This window comes from Manacus vitellinus, unplaced genomic scaffold (genome assembly GCF_001715985.3).
Source record: "Manacus vitellinus isolate BGI_N305 unplaced genomic scaffold, ASM171598v3 scaffold_3_pilon, whole genome shotgun sequence".
Classification (NCBI taxonomy): domain Eukaryota; kingdom Metazoa; phylum Chordata; class Aves; order Passeriformes; family Pipridae; genus Manacus; species Manacus vitellinus.
The window spans coordinates 38,809,498-38,827,795 of NW_021940535.1; the positions used below are offsets into that span (position 1 = coordinate 38,809,498).

An 18,298-nucleotide genomic window follows, 5' to 3' on the forward strand; every position below is an offset into this window, starting at 1 on the left:
AACTGCTTTTTTGAGACACAGGCTTTTTGCAACCTAATAGCTACTTTGGTTGTCTAATAAAATGTGAATCAGGCATGGGACAAGAGGAACAGGCAGAAACTGATGCACAGAAAGTTACACCTGAATATGAGGAAGAACTTTACTGTGCAGTGACTGTGCACTGGAACAGGTTGCCCAGAGAGGTTGTGGAGTCTCCCTTACTGGAGAGATTCAAGAACTATCCAGTCACAGCCCCAAGTAGGGTGCTCTAGGGGACCCTGCTTGAGCAGGGAAGTTGGGCCAGACAACTTACAGTGGTTCCTTCCAACCTTAACTGTTCTGTGATTCTGTTCTGAGCCAGCTTTTTCTGTAATCTCAAGTGGTGTTACAAATAAATATTCCAAAGGTTCTTTGGTTTTCTTGGAAAGAGCCTGTCTTTATTAGTCTTAGCAGTGAAGTTCAGGCTGTGTCCATTACCTCTTTGGCATTGATTATGGTGAGAAGGGTGTTCAGAAATAATAATAATTAAAGTCCTGTTAACACTCATACAATTGCATAATTCTCTTCCTCCCTCAAAGATCCCACAGTCCACTTTATTGACTTCAAGAACACTTCAGGGATTTTTTTTTTCACTTGCTAACACTGAAATTGAGCTGTTTCAGTGGTAAAACTTGGCAATTGCATCTTATCAATGCAAGCTTATACTGTCCAGCAAGGAGGGGGGCTTGCTAGAACTGTAGGGATTGAAAAACAGGATTTGTGGATTAAACAGTCTTAGTAAGAAAGTATTCACTGATAAAGATGGAATTTGATGAGGACCTGGGAAATTATGTGGCTTAATGAGTGTTGTTTGCTAATTGGCAATAGCAGCAAGGCTGCCCTACCCTCTGGTCCTTCTGGAATCTGCTGGAAGCTGGAGTTGCAGGTAACACTTAAGGCTGTGGTGATCTTCATTCTTTAGGTTTTATAACTCCTTTATAGTCTCAACAAATAAATTTATATTAAAGAAATTATAGAGTATAGATTAAAGTATAAAAGCAGAAGGAAGCAAAGTGGATTTGATTCTGGCATCGTTAGCCAGTAGTTTCACTGAGATGACTGGAAGCACTGGAGTCACTGGAATTTTGTTTTATTTTAAAAAAAGGCAAATGAGAACAGAAATGGATCCTTCTCATTTTGTCTTTCAAGTGTTAGTTACAACAAACTTCACGTGACAGAGATTGTATACATCTCTTGTTCTGTGCAGCTCTGAGCACATTATTGTGATTCTGAAAATAACCACTAATTATTTCCAGAAGAATTGTCCTTTCTGATGAACCACTGTGTATTTTCAGCTGCTTTTGACATTATGCCACTAAAAGCTGGTTTACCTTTCAAATGTGTGTCCTCAGTTCTGCTTTGGGGTTCAGCAGCACAATTGCCTGTGAGGATAAATGGCTTTGTCTGGAAGATTTAAAGATTACAAGGTTGAAGAAGAAGTATGAAGGAGGAAGATATTGGATGGCATCCTTGCGATAATAAGATATACTAAATCCCCCCCTTCCACTTCCTCTGTAGTGTTAATTTTGATGTGAGAAAAACTAAAATGAGACTGGCTTAGCTACAGTTTTCTGATGAAAAGAGATTTTCATAAAAATGAGAGTTCAGCTGATGTGATTTTTTTGAGGGCAGGTGTCACCTCTGTTCAACTTGGTGCAGAAAGGCAAGGTTAGAGCACTCCAGGACATGGCTGGGCTGCAGCCCCTGTCTGTCCCTCCAGTGGGTTGCTGTCTGTCTGACTTGTTCCCATCTTCTCTCCCCAGGATTACATGTTTGTACTAGGTCGTATCTACATTTTGTCGGAATCTTCCTTGATATTGTTCTATATTACAATCTTACAGTTTAAGACTTCTCATTGTCAAACCATCTTTGAATCCAGGTTCTGACTTGAGTGTAAGAAGTAATCCGTGAGGGTACTGACTGAGCAAGTCAGCAGTTGTTTAGAGCACCAGTTTTGAAGTTTGATGATTTGTAACCTAGAAATAAAAAATATGTAGGCTATGTGCACTAGGATGTGATTCAGTGAGGACATATATTATAAAGTGACTGCTGTAATACATTGCAGTGCAGAGTTGTTAGTAAAATAAAAATGAAATTTAGAGAAAAATGTGTTAGTTATCAGATTTATTAGTAATAATAAAACAGATATATTGTTACTTTAGCTACAGCTAACTGATGGTGATTTTAAACAGCCACTCTAGTTGTTATTTCTACAATGCAGGTTTACATGCAAACATGTTTCTTTGATGGCTAAGTGTGATTTCTCTGTTTTTTTCTTATATTAACTTTATATGGTTGGTATTTATGTAAATTGATATAATTCATGTTTATTATTTTGAAATAACAGTAGTTAACTTTTATTACTAAGATTATTAGTGCAAGATAAGATGTCTTTTTTTTTTCACTCTCTGTGTATTTGTTTTGGAGTTTTATAATAGGAATTGGTTATGAGGTGTGGCTGAGGAGGCTGTAAAATATTTCTAGGGAGGGAGACAGTTTTCAGGATATTATTAGTTTGTATGAATACCTGGGTAAAATTTTTTAAGGCACAAAAGTAGCGTTTCTGTGTTAAATCGTCTGTCTTGAAGCACTGGAAACTATAATGAGAAAAAGCATGATGGATGCAGTATATAAAATCCCACCTTTCCCCTCTTTCACATGTGACAGCTGGAGGTGGATGAAGGGACACTGGCACTCACCTGGCTACTGCTGGAAGGGTGTGTTCTGTAGGTGGAGGTGTTTAATTGCCCATTCACTTCTTTCCATTTGGTCCTTACACAGAGAACTTTTCCTTCACAAAACTGATTTCTCTAACACAAGTTTATAAAAATTTGCTGGTGAAGTGAAGTTGTGCATTTACAGTAGATTGTAATTTGAAAAGTAGTCAAATGCTGAGTGCTTTTCCCAAATTTACTTTAGTTTGAATATAATTAACTTCAGTGTCTATAACTTGCTCTGTCAGTACCAGCATCACTGCTGATATTAACTGTTTGGCTTTTTTTTTTTTTTTACACATTAGGGTAACTATAAGCAGCATAATAGTCTCAAAAGAGCTAATAAAGATAACAAAGAGTTACTGCAAAACCCAAATACAATTTAGCTTGTCAGGTAACCTTCTTTATGTCATAGGAATACTGTAAAAATATTTATATTATAGTGAGCAAATTACTACTTTTTAGAGCAAGGAACCTTTATTTTTTTTCTTTTCCCCCCTCTATTTCCATATGGGTATGACGCTGAACAATTAGCCTGGTTCACCAAAACACTTCTCATGGTATAAGGCTATATGAAATCCCTAATCTTGAGATGTCTTGAGGATTTGCAAGTGGGATCAAAAAAGAAAGTCCCTCACCCCTTATCCATAGATAAGGAAAAGATGTATCATTTACTAGACAAGCAAAACAGAAGCCTATAGATAAGCAAAGAAAACATTTTACTCATGAGAGGTAGATAAGGGTTCTTAGTAGGTAAGTCACATTGACAGTCTGCTGAAGTATTTGTCTTGGAGTGACCATGCAGATGCCTATGAACTTCTGAACATTTTGAACCTTAGCAAGAACCTCCAAACCTGACCTGGAAGCACACAAGCTCTGAACCCTGTAGGTTTGCAGGGCTCTCATGCTGCTAGTGGAGAGTGCTTTGCTTTTTCACCTGATGTTTCTGAATTTTTTGAGCTTTCAGAACACTGCCTCTGGTTTTAGGGTTTTCATTACATATTCTGCAGCTTACTCAGTGTAAGGTTGATGAAGAGAGTAGGATTTCACCATAAGCTTCTGCCATGGTCCATTCATGCAGCTCTATAATTCTATAATATAGTGAATACAATCCTATGATATCATAACTAAGATGGAACTTTTGAATATAGTTATCATATTATAGGATTGTATTTACTATACTATAGAATTACAACCTTTATGTATAGAATCTGGAAACTTCCTGGGATCTGTGAAGCAATGACAGTACTTTGGGAGAGTTTGCTTAGACTCAAGAAAACTCAAAGAAACTCTTGTCTAGAAACTTTGCTGGTTTATAATTCACTTACCATGCAGGAACATGTTAATAGAATTTACCTGGTGGGTTTTTTTCTTTTTGTTTGTTTGTTGTTTGTTTTAATAAAGTCAATGGTTGAGATGGAATTTTATAAGTCTCAGAATAGAAATATGAAAGACCCAGTCTATGTCCCATTTGTGCTTTTTTCCAAATTTGGAAATGTATTTGCACTGGGAAGGCTCTTCAGGCTTCTGAATGGGCTGGTTCCTGGATTTGTGTCTTGCTTCATAAGCATTGGGAATAAGAGTCTTTTGAAGGGAGGCAAATGGAGAGTCTTTGTTGTTCCTGGGGATGAGGTGGGAGATGTTTCTGGGGAAGTGGGTCACAAGTCCCATGTCCTTAGTGATGTGTTATTTTTTGCAGCAGAATGAGAGTAGAAAGGACAGGGAGGGGAGAGCAGTAACAAAACATAGCAGTAAGTTAATTCTACAAGCCTGTGTGCTATGATGTTGTTGTTCTTGTGGTATTGTTAACCCAGGAAGACAGGTGACCATTATTTATTTATAAATATGAAGCAAAATCTGATGCCATTAAATTTGCAGGTTAATGAAATTACTAACCAAACATTTTCTCTCAACCTGAAAGGCGTTTCCTCTTCCATTGTCACCTCCATAATATCTACATGTTACCCACTAAAATCTATGGATGTGTGACAGGACCTGGTTCCACCTCATTTGTCCTGGCTTAAGCTTCACTGGGATTGTGCCACTGGATAGAAGTGGTAACTGTGTTGTAACATCTGCAAGTGATTTCAAAGTAAGAGTTAAAAAGTAATAATACAGAGCAAGAGTGGGTGCTTGTATGTGCATGCCTGTGTCACATTGAGGCTGTCAGGTCTTCGGTGCTATTTCTGTAGTGGCTTCTAATAAAAATGTTTGCTCTGTCAGATGGAAAGTAAACTTGACATTTTGTTGAATCTGAGGCAAACTCTTCCAAGCATCTTATTGTCTGCTGAGGTTTATATGCCTACATTGCGCTGCTACCAGATGCTGTTTCACCATTTCTGAGAGCTCTCAGAGCAAGAGGTACATTTCTATAATTAATAATGGAAAACAATTTCATTTTTAATTTTAATGTTGTCAGAAAAGATCCAGTCTATCATGCTTTGTGAACCAGCTCCTGGCAGCTGCTGCAAAACAGAGAGAAAACTCCAACTTGCTTTCTCTTCAGTTGATGTACCATGTTACTTGTTATTCTTTAAACCCTGTTTTCATGCAAGTTCATTAAATAGAATAGGTGAGTGAGAGGTACCCTATGGCTTGAAGGCCACTGATTCCTGTGTTTTGGTGTTACTCTTCTGCCACTCTATACTTGCAAGTACTTGAGGAAGAAATAACTACAGTGCAAGTAAACTTGCTGAATTTTCTGATGTTCTCAATAACTCCTAGGAAACCGGCTTTCAAATTTTCAGTTGCATGATTTTCAAATAGTTTTATCAGTAGTTACCCTGCCAGGAGAAGGAATACAAAGTTCCAGAGTTTCCGGTTCCAGAGATTGTTTGATGCTTTGCTTTAGCTTCCTGCTGCAAGCTGGAACCACATCATGTTTTATCTTTGTGGTGTGGCCATCTGCCATTTGGGTTAGCAGGGAACTCATTTTGGAATTGGGTAATCTGTGTGCTGGTTTGGGACCTTGGGTCAAAAACAGGACAGTGCTGAACCAAAGGGAAGCAGAGTACTGAACAAATTAAAACAAAAAGTGTATTTCATCCTTCCAGCTTAGATTCGAACTTAACCTTCATTTTGGTATGTGTATTGTTATATCTCAGAGGATCAATTAAAATGTGGCAATACTTCCGTGGTAAAGATTAGCTATACTACAGATTTATACAGGAAGAAAGCTGTCCTGCTTGGAGATCTCACAAGGGAGGAGGACTGTTAGCAAGATTTTAAGTCACCTTGCCACAGCTGTGAGTCTGGACTGCCCTGTGGATTCCCTGGGCTCTGGGACCTGTTAAGCTGTGAGTGATGTGCTCCAGTAGACACCCACCCACCTAAAATTTGAGTTGACTGTTGAACTGTAGAGGCTAGAGTCCAGAATGAAGCAAAATTAATGAAAGGATATTGATCAACTTGGGGGCAGAGCAGTCACTGCTGCAGGACATGACTGTCTTCTTGAATTAAAGAAATACACTTTTAAAATACATGCCGCTGATGGTCAGAAAGGAAAGAGTGCTGTAAAAAGTAAAAATGACTAAAATTTGAGCCTTTGCCTAGCTGTCTTCTCAATTATGTTTCACACAAAATACTCAAGTAGAATTTCAGTAAGAATTAATTTTGTGGCTAGGAGCATCATTTACCCAACTTTGCACAGGTAGACTCAACTCAAGACTGCTGTTAGTCCTGAATAGTCAAAACCTCTGGAAAAATAGGCCAACTTGTCCTAAAGATGGACTGAATACCAAGGAACAACAGGTTGTCGTAGTCTGGTTTCCTCATATATTTTCTTATCACAGAATGGGTAAGGTTGGAAGGGACCACCGTGGGTCATCTGGCCCAACTTCCCTGCTCGAGCAGGACCATCCTAGAGCATGTTACTCAGGGCTGTGACCAGACCATTACTGAATCTCTCTAGTGAGGGAGACTCCACAACCTCTGTGGGTGATTGGTTCCAGTGCACAGTCACTGACACAGTAAAGAAGTTCTTCCTCATGTTCAGGTGGAACTTCCTGTGCATCAATTTCTGCTCATTGCCTTTTGTCCTATTGCTTGGCACCACCGAGAAGAGCCTGGCTCCATCCTCTTGACACCCTCTTTACTTTATAGGCATTGATGAGGTCCCCTCTCAGTCATCTCCTCTTAAGGCTGAACAGGCCCAGCTCCCTCAGCCTTTCCTTGTAAGAGATGCTCCAGTTCCTTAGTCATCTTTGTCACGTCTACTAGACCTGTTTCAGGAGCTCAGGAACTGGACACAGCACTCCAGATGTGGCCTCACCAGGGCTGAGTAGAGGGGCAGGATTGCCTCCCTTGGTCTGCTGGCAATGCTCTTCCTAATGCACCCTAGGATTCCATTGGCCTTCCTGGCCAGTTCTCAATCTGCCTCACTGTCCAATCATCCAGTCCACACTTCCTGAGTTTGCCTATGAGGGTGTTATGCTGTTGGCTGGCCTCTAGGAAGGCACCAGTGCCAGCTAAAGCTTTTCTTGTGACTGGCGTTTCAAAGAGCAATCTGTGGTGTCTAATAAAAGGTATGTCCTCATGATGTAGTTTTCTCCCTCAGCAGGGACAGTGAGAAGGTAACTCTTCTCTACCAGGATGTTATTTTCATGAAGCCTGTGGGAGCTTAGCAAGTTTCTGACCCCTACTGCACCGTCTGGAACCAGCCAGTAAGTCAGAAAAGTTACTGTGGGTTGGGAAAATAACACAAACTGTTGCAGACCTTTTCCAGTGTGGTTACGTATGTCTTGCTAGTATGTGGAATCAACCTAAAAATAATGTTTTAAGAATCAAGAAGTAGTTATGTGAGTGGTTGCTGGGAAATACAGTAGAAATGACAGATACATCTCCCAGCTAGAAAATGTTGGTTTAGCAATGTTGTCCGTGTTAACTTACTAAAATATCGTGCAGTTTTCCACCATTTTATTCCCCTCTTTGATTTATGCATCTAAATTACCCATTGATTTGTTAGCTTTTGGATGAACTACAGGAAATTTTTTCCCTTTCCAGCTAGCAGGGCCAGCAGGCTATCCATGCAGGAAGCACTTCAACAGTCAGACTCTTTCCAAAGAATAGCACAGTCTACTGGATGTTTGGCTGTGCCATTCTGTGAGATGAGCTGTGCAATTCGCACGCACCCTCTGTTATTCTTTCCTTGATGCGTTCCCTGATGAATTCCCCAATTCTCTTAATGAGTTACTGGGCTGGACTGACTATTCTTGTATTTCCTATTGGCCTTTAGAAAAAAATGTGTTCTTAGTATTATAAATAAATAAATAAATATTTTAAAGTTTATAAACGTGCAAAAAATGGATTTCAGAATGGAAATAGTTTATATTGTCATAGCGCTGTTAGTTGCATTTATTGGCAGAGAAATGCCAACAGAAAATTTGGTTAAAAATTTACATCAATAAGTAATACCAAATTAAGGGGTTTTGCATTTCTTAACACTGCATCCTTTGTGGGGATCAGGAAAAGATACAGCTTTCCCCCCCACTAAATGATTTTGGAAATGACTCACATTCTTGCAGGTTTTGGCAAGCTTTCTTGTCTCACTGTGTGGCTCATCTTCCAGGCAAACTCTGCAACAGTTGCTGCCAAGTCACAGATGAATGCAGAAGTAGCTGGCAGAACCAGATATCCAGAGGTAAAGGACCTCTGTATGTTTTGGCATATTCCTTGACAGCTTCCGGAAGGTGTTCTGCAGATAATGTTTGATATTTCTAGTATTGCCCATGTATAAAGCAGTTATCCTAGTGATAGGGAAAAAATGGATGGAGAGACAGTATGAAGAGAATTCTCTCTAATATAGGTAAGACACCGAGGAAGTGAATTAAACTTTGCTCTAAATGAAGTTTAACCTGTGCTAATGGTGAAAAATGTCTTAATTCATCCTCAAAGCCAAGGATATCTGTCCCTGAGAAAAATGCCTACGAATTAATTACACTGCATTATTTAATGGCTATAAAATTCTCAGTCCCTTTGGTATCTGTTAACAGGTTCCCCTGTAATTGCAGTGCAGTTTTCTAGGAGAGGAGAAATTGTAATTTTATTGTTTAGCATGTTAATCAGAAGTGAAGTTGGACGTGTTCTAAAATAATATTCAGGTTACCAGTGTCAATTCCAGACTGCCAAGTAAAGAGATTTTTATTGTTAAAGTAGCCTGACTGTAGACTGCACAGGTGTTTTCAGCAGTAATGAAAAATCTGTCTTAAACACTGTCATTGCAGAGAACCTGTGAGTGTCAAAGCTGCACATCCTCTGAAAATTGCTCTAATTGTTGTCCTTCTGTAAAGGATCCTGACTGTGGGAAGCATAGTTTGTAAGCTGACTGTGGGTTCTCCATGTGCACAACAACAGCTGATGATGCGTTTTCTGCTCTGTAGCCCCACTATGGCCCCCAAGTAACCTACTTTCAAACACTGCTAAATTAAACTTTTTCTCCTTTTACTGTCTTCTAAGCAGGTAGCATGATTTGTACGTATTTCTCATCTCTCATTTCTTTGCAAAATTCTTCACTGCCACCAATTTTTTTCCTAGTACTTGCATTTTTGTAGTGTTTATGCACCCAAGGGCTGATAACATCTGCATCTTGGGAGTGAAGGAGATAAACAGAAGGGAATCGTGTATGTCCTCAGATGTACAGCCTGGTCACCAAAATGACTCACATTGCAAAAGAGGTTAATTAGATGTTAAAGGCTCTATAGTCTCTTTCATTTAGTAAATGACATTAACTTTTCTGCTCTTTTCTGCTTGTGGTTTGTCAGTAGTCACGTGTCATTTATCATTATTTGTGTGAATGAGCTGAGGCTCCTTACCATCAGTATTTAGTCTCAGCCCATGCTTAACAAAACCAGAATAATGAAATTTCAGATTGAAAAACATTAAGGAATTTTTAGGAAAGCATCAAACTAGGAAGACAAATACTGTCCTGACAGCTACCTTTGCTCTAACCTGAATCAGATCAGCTGTTGTTGTGCTTCAGCTGACTCAGATTTAAACAACTTGGTGTTATTCTAAGTCCCTTGTTGTTGGAAAACACGTTTTTGAACTTGCATCTAAAAATAATTAACTCCACCAATGCACTCAGAAGGGAGGAGAAGAGCTATAGGGGCCTAAGTAACTCTGTTGTGTAAAGCATGGAGTGGCCAACCCTGTCCTGTACTTTTGAAACAAAATGCTGTATTTGAAGAGAAAAGCTTATGAGTAGTGTGGTTGGCAAGCTGGCTGCCTCCCAAGCTGTCTGGACACAAGCAGGGCCTCCCAGGTGTTGCACAAGGTTCTTGGATTGTATGGATGTGCTCGCTGTTCATTTGTGAGGCTGCAAACACACTGTAACATAAAACTCTGTTCTTGAAGGGTAAATGAAGTGAGAAAATACAATGGCTAAAGCCTTTTCAATGTCAGAGCTGTCACTGACTTAAGCAGAGACACTTTGGCTTTTGTCTTCTTTTTCTTATGCTTTTTATGAGTGAGTGTGCTTGACCACAATGGTAAACAGGATCAGAAAAAAGCTTGTGGGGTCTTGCAGGACACCAGCCTGCTCCAGCTGCTATTGTGTGCCAGGCACAAAATTACTCATATGTGTTTAGCATTTTCTAGAAATCCCCTATATGCTACCCCTGACCAGAGCAAAGAAATATGGGCTTACCTGTATTATTTTTGTTAATCTTTATCTATCATGACTTTGCTCCTATTACGTCCTGTGAACAAGGAGTCGACTTTAGAAAAGGGAGATGTTCTCATTTCTGTATCCATGTAGAAATACAGATTTTGAAGGCTGCTATTTGAAAAACTAAAAATACCCAAATCAAGGCTGGCTGCATTTTTAGTTTGGTTTTTTTTTTCCTCCTTAAATTCCAAAACTATTGGTTTACCCCCTCTGCTCAAGAATGCCACAGGACAGATTTGTTTAGTCATTTGTCTGAGTTTCTAAATTACATGTAGGACATGATGCCACATCCTTTCTCTTAAACTACTAGTTTCTTTTTGCCCTCTTCTCCCCTTTCTGTTACATCCAATGTGGATGTAACACCTGCTTTGTGTGTCTGCTGAATACTTGGCAATTGGTTTCTGCCTAATCAGATCTGATGAAGGGCTTTGTCTCTCTTGTCCCAGAAGATTTGGCTCAGACTTTCAAAGCAACTGCACAGGTTATTTGAAAGGTTTATTTTCTTCCAGCAGAGATAATCTTTATCGCATTAGATTTTACCAACATTGTCCTTTACAACAAGCAACAAAAAATGAAACCAATACAGACTTCAAAAAAAATGGTTTAGATGCTGTGTCTGTGTTGATTCAGGGGCTATTTATTTATAAATATTTTCAAGATAAATATTCATAGAATATCTTATTTTTTTGAGCTGAATATAGAATTTAAAGCATACTGTGTTAAGCCTGGGAGTCAGTAAATTAGACTAATACTATAAAGCTAAAAATATAGTACCAGGGAACAGATAGGTGGAATAAATGTGCTGTGTGAATTCTACACACACCTATTCTCTTTTTAGCAGAGAAAATGATAAAGCTGATCTTAATGGTAACCAAGCCATCTGTAAGAACTAATGGCTGGAATTTAAAGCAATATAAATTCCATTTAGGATTATGATGGCCTGAAGGGCATATGGGTGAAGGATCATTCAATAGCCATCTGCATCTTTCACTGTTTGCCTTGACACTGGCTTCTGGGCATGTAGGAGATGTGATACAAGCCTAAATGGAGCTTCTGATCTAACCTATAGTAGCTGCTTTCATGAATTAAATAAAGTATGATTTTTAAAAAGCTTATGAGTACTGATGAATTGAAAAATGCTCAGTAATATGGTGGGTTTATTCCCAGAGCTTTGCTTTCACATTTATAATGAAATCTGAAACCAGATCAGTTTTATGCTTACTTTTTTTTTTTTTTTGCTTATGTGGAAGCAGATATTTTTCACATATCTGCTTTTTTTTTCAGTGCTAAGTTCTATATGGATCAAATCTTAAGTAACTCAGCAGCAGATTAATATTTTACTGGCTGTGTCTGCACAGTCTGCTGTGTGTTGCTCAGTTCCTGCACTCCTGAGGCTCTGAGACCCGTGGCCAATCTGTGGCTGCTGTGGGTGAGCTGGTACAGCTTTGCCAGGCTTGTGCTCAGAGTCTGCCACTGGGGTCACTGGAACCAAGGACAAAAACTGCTTGTCTGTGCCTTCTATGTATTGTGTAGATTCACCCACAGACAGCCAGGAAAAACCTCTGTGTCTGTTTACAAACATTGCAAACAAATCTGGACTTTGCTAAACTCCTTCTGTGCAGCAGAAAACTCTTACTCAATTTATTTATTACCTTTTTCACCATAATATTTACCACCATTGGTTAATAAAATATTAACTGTTAAATCTTTTGTGAAAAGAGTGAAAATTTTTCTTTCCAGGGAAAGTATTTTTCCCATTTTTGGCCACATGGTATTTAGTGTTCTTCCCCGCCTAGCTGCTGCAATTTCTTGAAAAACCTCAGGCTGTAAATGTTTGCATGAAGTGTCGAGCAGAGTGGAATTTCAGAGTTTGAAACTGCATCTAGCCTAGATCTAGAATGATCTAGGCCTCTTTCTCTCCTTCTCTTCATTCCACCTTTCAACAGGTTGTCCTGACCCCTATTGCACCTTTGCATGGGATTATATGCAATGCAAGAAACAAATTGACAATTTTTAGGGTGTGCATTATTACAGCTACCAAAGTCTGGAAGCAAGGATAATGTCCTAGACCAAGGAAAGATTACAGCATTTGAAATATTTTGGTGATTTTCAAGTTCTAGACTGGTCAGTGACAATAAAATAAAAGGTACAGAATTTTATTTGATGTGAATAATGTGTGTTTGTGAAAGGACCATCAGTTAAACATTCATTTTAATGCAGAACAGATTCATGAACCTATGGCATATTTTATGTGAATAATTCTATGATTTTTATGAATTTGTTCAGTGGGAAAGGATTATGAATATAGTGTTCACAGAATACAGTAGAAACTACTTCTTTTCTTCTTTTCCTTCAAAAAGAAAATGCAGTCTCTGTAGTACGGTGTATCTTCATGTTACAAAGCAAGAAGCCAGAAAGGCAGAAGAGAATTTTCTCCTTAAGAGTCTTTTCAACACTTTAACTACCATTTTACACCTGGTTAAAGAGGTTTTGCTGTCATTGGACTTGCACACACACTCATCCCACTTCAATTTCTCCTGCCCTCCACCCTGTCAACAGTCATATTTCTACAGCATAAAGTGTGAAAAAAAAAATTTGTGCCTTCTCTTTGCTTTTTTTTTTTTTCCTTTCATGTTTATACAAAAGCTGAAGGAATTTTCAGTGTTCTTGCATACCAGTTTCCTACTCATTAGCTTTTTACCAAGAGCACCCACAGCCTGCACTGCCTGCACGGATGACGGATTGGCAAAGGGTGCAAGAAAAGATGATGCCATCTGAGAAACAGAGGCAAAGAAAAGCAAAGTGGCTTTCCTCACATCAGGCAGAATGATGTCACAAAGCTGAAATTTGAGATAATAAAAATTTATTAATCTTTATTTATTTTTAATTTTTCTTTTTGAATTTTTCTAAAGTGTCAGTGCAGACACAAGGCCTTTCTTGTTGTACACTTGACTTTTTGAAACTCAAATGTTTTTTACTGAACCTTGTCCTCTTCATCTCCCTGCCAGTTACAGACAGTTAGAGATTGAAGCATATTCTGAAGTCACAGTCAGGTGAGAGGGCAGAGGCTATTTAAATTAAATCATTCAGTTGGTCACTGAGGAACTGTTGGTGTCTAGTTCTTATTCATGGAGGTGTGTTGGTATAGGTACACCTATGCTGTAAGTACACCTTTACTGATGGGAAAGGCATTTAGTGTAGAAGTCTACTTCAATCTGATGAAGTGAAATAAACTGTACTGGGAAACATAATTTTACCAGTGTTTCTACCTTTATGTTGCTGTACTGTTTCTTTCCTCTGTACTAGGCAGAGACTGTTTGAGGTACAGAAATGGTCTAACACTAGATGTTCTGTCATGGTAAAAAATTTGCTATGGTTGACCTGATGTCAGAAGTAAGCAAGAGTGAAGCTGCATTTAAACAAATTCACGTGTTGCTTCCTCCAAAAGGGACAAGAGAGTTTAAAAGTATGGAGCTCCTGTTGACATAGGTTTTCTCTCTTTCACCAGTGTTAGATGTATGTCTGTAGCCATTTTCTCTAACCAGTTGTTTGTGTTTTAACTGGGTTATCCCCACTCTGCTGTGCTTGCCATTGTGGCGGGGGCACCGGCATGTGCTGCTGGCAGAAGGTTGGTGGCTTGGCTGTGGGTGTCCATGTTCTTACTCATGTAGTGTGAGCTCCAGCTGTCTCCACCTGCTGTGCTGGGAAAAAGTGCTGGAAACTCTTCAGGGAAAAACACAACCATTGGATGTCCTGCCTAGAGCAAATGTGCAAGAGTCAAATTTGGCACTTGGTCAGTTCACCAGTGGAACAGGCTTGATTATAGCTGTCTTTGCTGTTTGTTGGTGATGAACGGCAAGGGAAAAAAACTGGAGTGATATATGACTACAGGAAAAGCCACTGAGAAAATACTGTCAGTCTGCAAGGAGTGCCTATTTGTTCTTAGAAGTCTGTGCACAATATCTTGTAATGTTTTTATGCCTGAATGTACATCTGAGTATACAGTTGTATGATCATCTGCATGACTTTTCTTTTTTTCCTTTCTCACAGTGCATGCCAATTAAAGGCCTTGGATTTGTGCTTGGAGCCTACAAATGTATTTGCAAAGCTGGATTCTATCATCCCAACATCTTCTCAGTGAACAGCTTTCAGAGTAAGTGCCTTTGCTTGAGCTAAAAAAAAAAAAAGAAAACAGATCTAGCATTAATAATGCAGGACTCCTTTTTATCCTTGTCTGGGTTATACAGTAAAATCCCAGTGGTTTGCAACTCTCGGATTATATAATCACTTAAGGAGTTCTAGCCCTTTGGTTTGTCATTCACAATACTCTTGAGGATCCTGTAAAACATACCCACTTGAAGAATATTTGATTTGTAAATAAATTTAAAAACATGAAAAGAAGTTGTGCTAAGGGGAAATAGAGATTTCTGGCACCTGTGCTCAAGCAGAAGTATTCTGGAAATTAATCTACTCATTTTCACTTTGGCCAGAGGAAATGACAATGCCCTAGCCTCTGGCTTTGTGTGGGCTTTAATTGTTTTTATTTTACTTCATTTGCAAAGGAGAATTCCAAGGGAGATGCCGATGAGGTAATAGAGATGGTTCAGGCCTGGAAGTCTGTTTGGCTGTATGATATGGATGACAAACAGCATCCACGTACCCAGGACACACATTGTATGGACTGAGTTGTCCACAGCAGGGGAAACAGAACTTGGTTGATTCTCAGCAGGGAAAACAGATAAACTGCATGCCCAAACTTGATGTCTGTACTTTTATCATATGACCAAATCTCTGGACAGATTTTATGCTGTAATTGTTGTAGTTGTACTAGTAGAGCTCATGCTGCAGTCATAGGTGCAAAGCTGCTGCTTGAAAGTGTAAGAGGGCATCCTTCTCTGCCTCCTGCTTTCAGTTAAATACCATCCCCAGCTTCTTTGCACTATTCTTTAGCCAGAGGTTCATGTCATCAGCTCTGCTCTGTGAGAGCAGTTTGTATGAGATGCCCAGGGAATGGCAATGAATAACTTTCACCAAGCTTGATCCGAGACTGTGTGTATTATCTCCTGCCTTGTCTGTAAATGGCTATAGAAATACCTCTAGTACTATTCAACACTTAACCGTGCACATATTTATCTGTGAGAGATATCATGTCTCCTGTATGTATTTGTAGCCTAAATAGCACAGTTTGTTCAACAGTTTACCCCGTGAGTGTTTGTTTCCCCTTCTCTTTTCATATTGTAAAGTATCACAGATGGCAGCCTTGTGATAGTGCTGTTTCTCTGGGCTGTGTGAAGTAAGGAGGATGTTTGGTTCCTCTTGCAGTGCAGTGAGTTCTGGTGGAATTGGGATTTAACTCCTTGAGTGAGCGTATTAAAAAAAAATAATTCTTAGATTTTTGTCATACCAAATGCCAGAGAACACACGAAAATAATGTGCCTAGAGATCACAACAGCATTGATCATCAGGGATGAGCTTAATTTTATATCATGTATAGGCTCCCTATGTATTAGTCACCTAGGTTTGAACTGCGGTCAGCATGAAGAACATGGCTCCCCTGGAGGGAAATTTGTCTTTAGATGGGAAAAGTAATACCTCAGACAAGTAACCTTTTTTCTTCATTTACTTTAGAAGGAAGAGCCTATATACCTACCTGAGAAAGGATATTTAGCTCCTAACAGAGTGAAATTTGTCTCAAGAAAGTGTTTGCATATGCTGATATTTTAGGGTGTGTAATTACATGATTTGGGGCCAGTTTGAGTTGAGCCTTTGTATCTGTGAGTTTTGAAATAGTAATAAAGAACTGCTTTAATTCATCCAGATGCAGCTCCATCTGATTTTCCAGTGAGACTGGAAATGACTGAGTAATGAGAAAAAACCTGTGGTTCAAAGGAAAGTTGGCCCTGTCAAACAGTTGCATTCTGTAAAAAGAAAAGAGGAAAAAAAATTCCATGGTTAAAATGGCTGTAGTATGTATTTGGTGCTTCAAAACGATGATAACATAGGAATTCTACACACAAATCCTGCAAGCAGTTTTGACAGAAACTGTCTGACCTGAAGATCTCTGTGGAGATAGGTTGATGAAATCTGATGATAAAAGAGATGAAACTGAATAGAAATGTTAATCATTTAGAAAGTATTCCTAGTGGAATAAAATAAGGAGGCAGCAAAGATTTGCAGGTCTTGAGATACGAGAAAGAAGATAGATAGAAAAAATGACCAGTTTTATACTTTTCTGGATTTAAAAATTAGATTGAGTGTGTTGTGTCTTGAAATGGGAGCATTTATCAGTGATACTGGGATTCTGCTTCACAGAAGAATATGGTTAACTACAGCTGCACAAGTGTCTGAAGTGTCTGACTTCTAAGCGGGGGAAAGGTTTTGCTCTAGGTCCAGATTAATGTTTCAGTCTGAGCCTGAAAGATGCCTGTATTAAGTGGCTTTTCAGAGATGTTGAGCACTACACAGTTTATTGGTAGGAAGGCTTATAAGATTGCTTTTCTGCCTCTCTGCAAACTCAGCTGTTGCCCTGAGCGCCAGGATGCAATGTGGCATAAACAGTGTCCCATGTAGGAAAGATTCTGCAGATCAGTTGCTTTTCTGTCTTAAAGCAGTACAATGTTGCTGCTCCCAGGGAATTTGCACGTGTTGCAGGTTCCCAAAGAGTGTTTGGGACAGGGGCACAGCTGGAATTTAGGCTGTTCTCTAACTGAATAAGAAACCAGGTAGGAGGGCATTTCCCTCCCATGTCTGCATCAGTTCTTCAGAACTGAAACTGCCAAAAATATGTAAAACCTTTCTATTTTTTGTGCACGTGTCAGTGAGGACCCTGGGTACCAGTGGGGCACAAAGTTGTTGAAAAATTCCCGAGGTCTCTTTTGAGGTTGGAAATTTGTTTTAGAAAAAAAACATATTTCATGTGTGCAGGTTGTATTAACCTGTAAGTGCTTGAGTACATGACTATGCACTTTCTCCTAATGGCTCATTTTTGGGTAGCACTTTTAGTATAGGTAGAATAGACTAACTGATGACTACTTACATTTTAACATTTCTGGAACACCCTTCTCCAAAGCAGTTCTGTTCTCTGCCTCGTGGGATAATCAGGTTTGCATTGGAAAATCCTAAGCAGAACCAAGGTGCTTTGTTCAACCTAAAAGTTCTCTCTTTAGCAATGCGTCGTCCATATATTGTAGAAGTTCTGCTTAGCTCTTGTTGTTTGGATGTGGAACCTGCCTTGTGCAAAAAGGTGCTTGCACCAGAGGTGGCCCTTTTGTCTGAATACAGGACTGTGCTGTCTCTAACACTGCTATGATCACATTAAAAGTTCCAAGAGGGGTTTTCAGTTCAACTGGAATTCCTTTTTTACACCTGCCCTTTGGCTTTGGTTCTTCAGCAGAACTCACACGTGCAGATCTTAGCACATATGGAGGTTGGTACTGACTTCAGCGATCCCTTTCTAGGCTGAGGCTTATGGCCATGGCAGATTACGAGGTTTTGATGCTAGCAGGTCCAGTTATCCCACTGGGTTCCTGCAGCATCGCTGAAGCAACGGGAGTTGTTCCTCATTTACACTATTACAGAAAAGGAGCAGAATCAGTCTTTTGTTCTGCTCAGTGCTCAGCATGCACTGTGCTCTCTGTATTCATCTGCTGAGTTCTGACTGGAGTGTGGGATGATTTGGTTTGGGACAGTAGCAATTCCTGCCCTGGATCTTGGCAGGCTGTGGTGCCATTCTTAGTTTGCAGGAAGATCTCAACTGGCAATATTGCAGCTGCTGAGGCATCCCTTGCGTGGCAAAGTGTCCTTAGGAGAACTGAAGCTGATGAAGAGTTGCCCTCAGGAGACCATTTCAAAAGCAGATGGGCCAATCCAGCAGAAAAATAAGCTGGGATAGAAGAGGGAAGAA

The 18,298-nt window shown here is 39.5% G+C and overlaps 1 protein-coding gene across 1 annotated transcript in view; it reads left to right on the top strand.

The window, feature by feature from the left end:
* GPR158 (G protein-coupled receptor 158) overlaps window positions 1–18,298 on the top strand; it is a 182,146-nt gene that overhangs the window by 66,251 nt on the left and 97,597 nt on the right. The window contains exons 4-5 of the mRNA XM_018075879.2: window positions 8,299–8,370; window positions 14,446–14,548. Coding sequence (XP_017931368.2) covers window positions 8,299–8,370; window positions 14,446–14,548 — 175 coding nt within the window. The remainder of the gene's footprint in view (window positions 1–8,298; window positions 8,371–14,445; window positions 14,549–18,298) is intronic.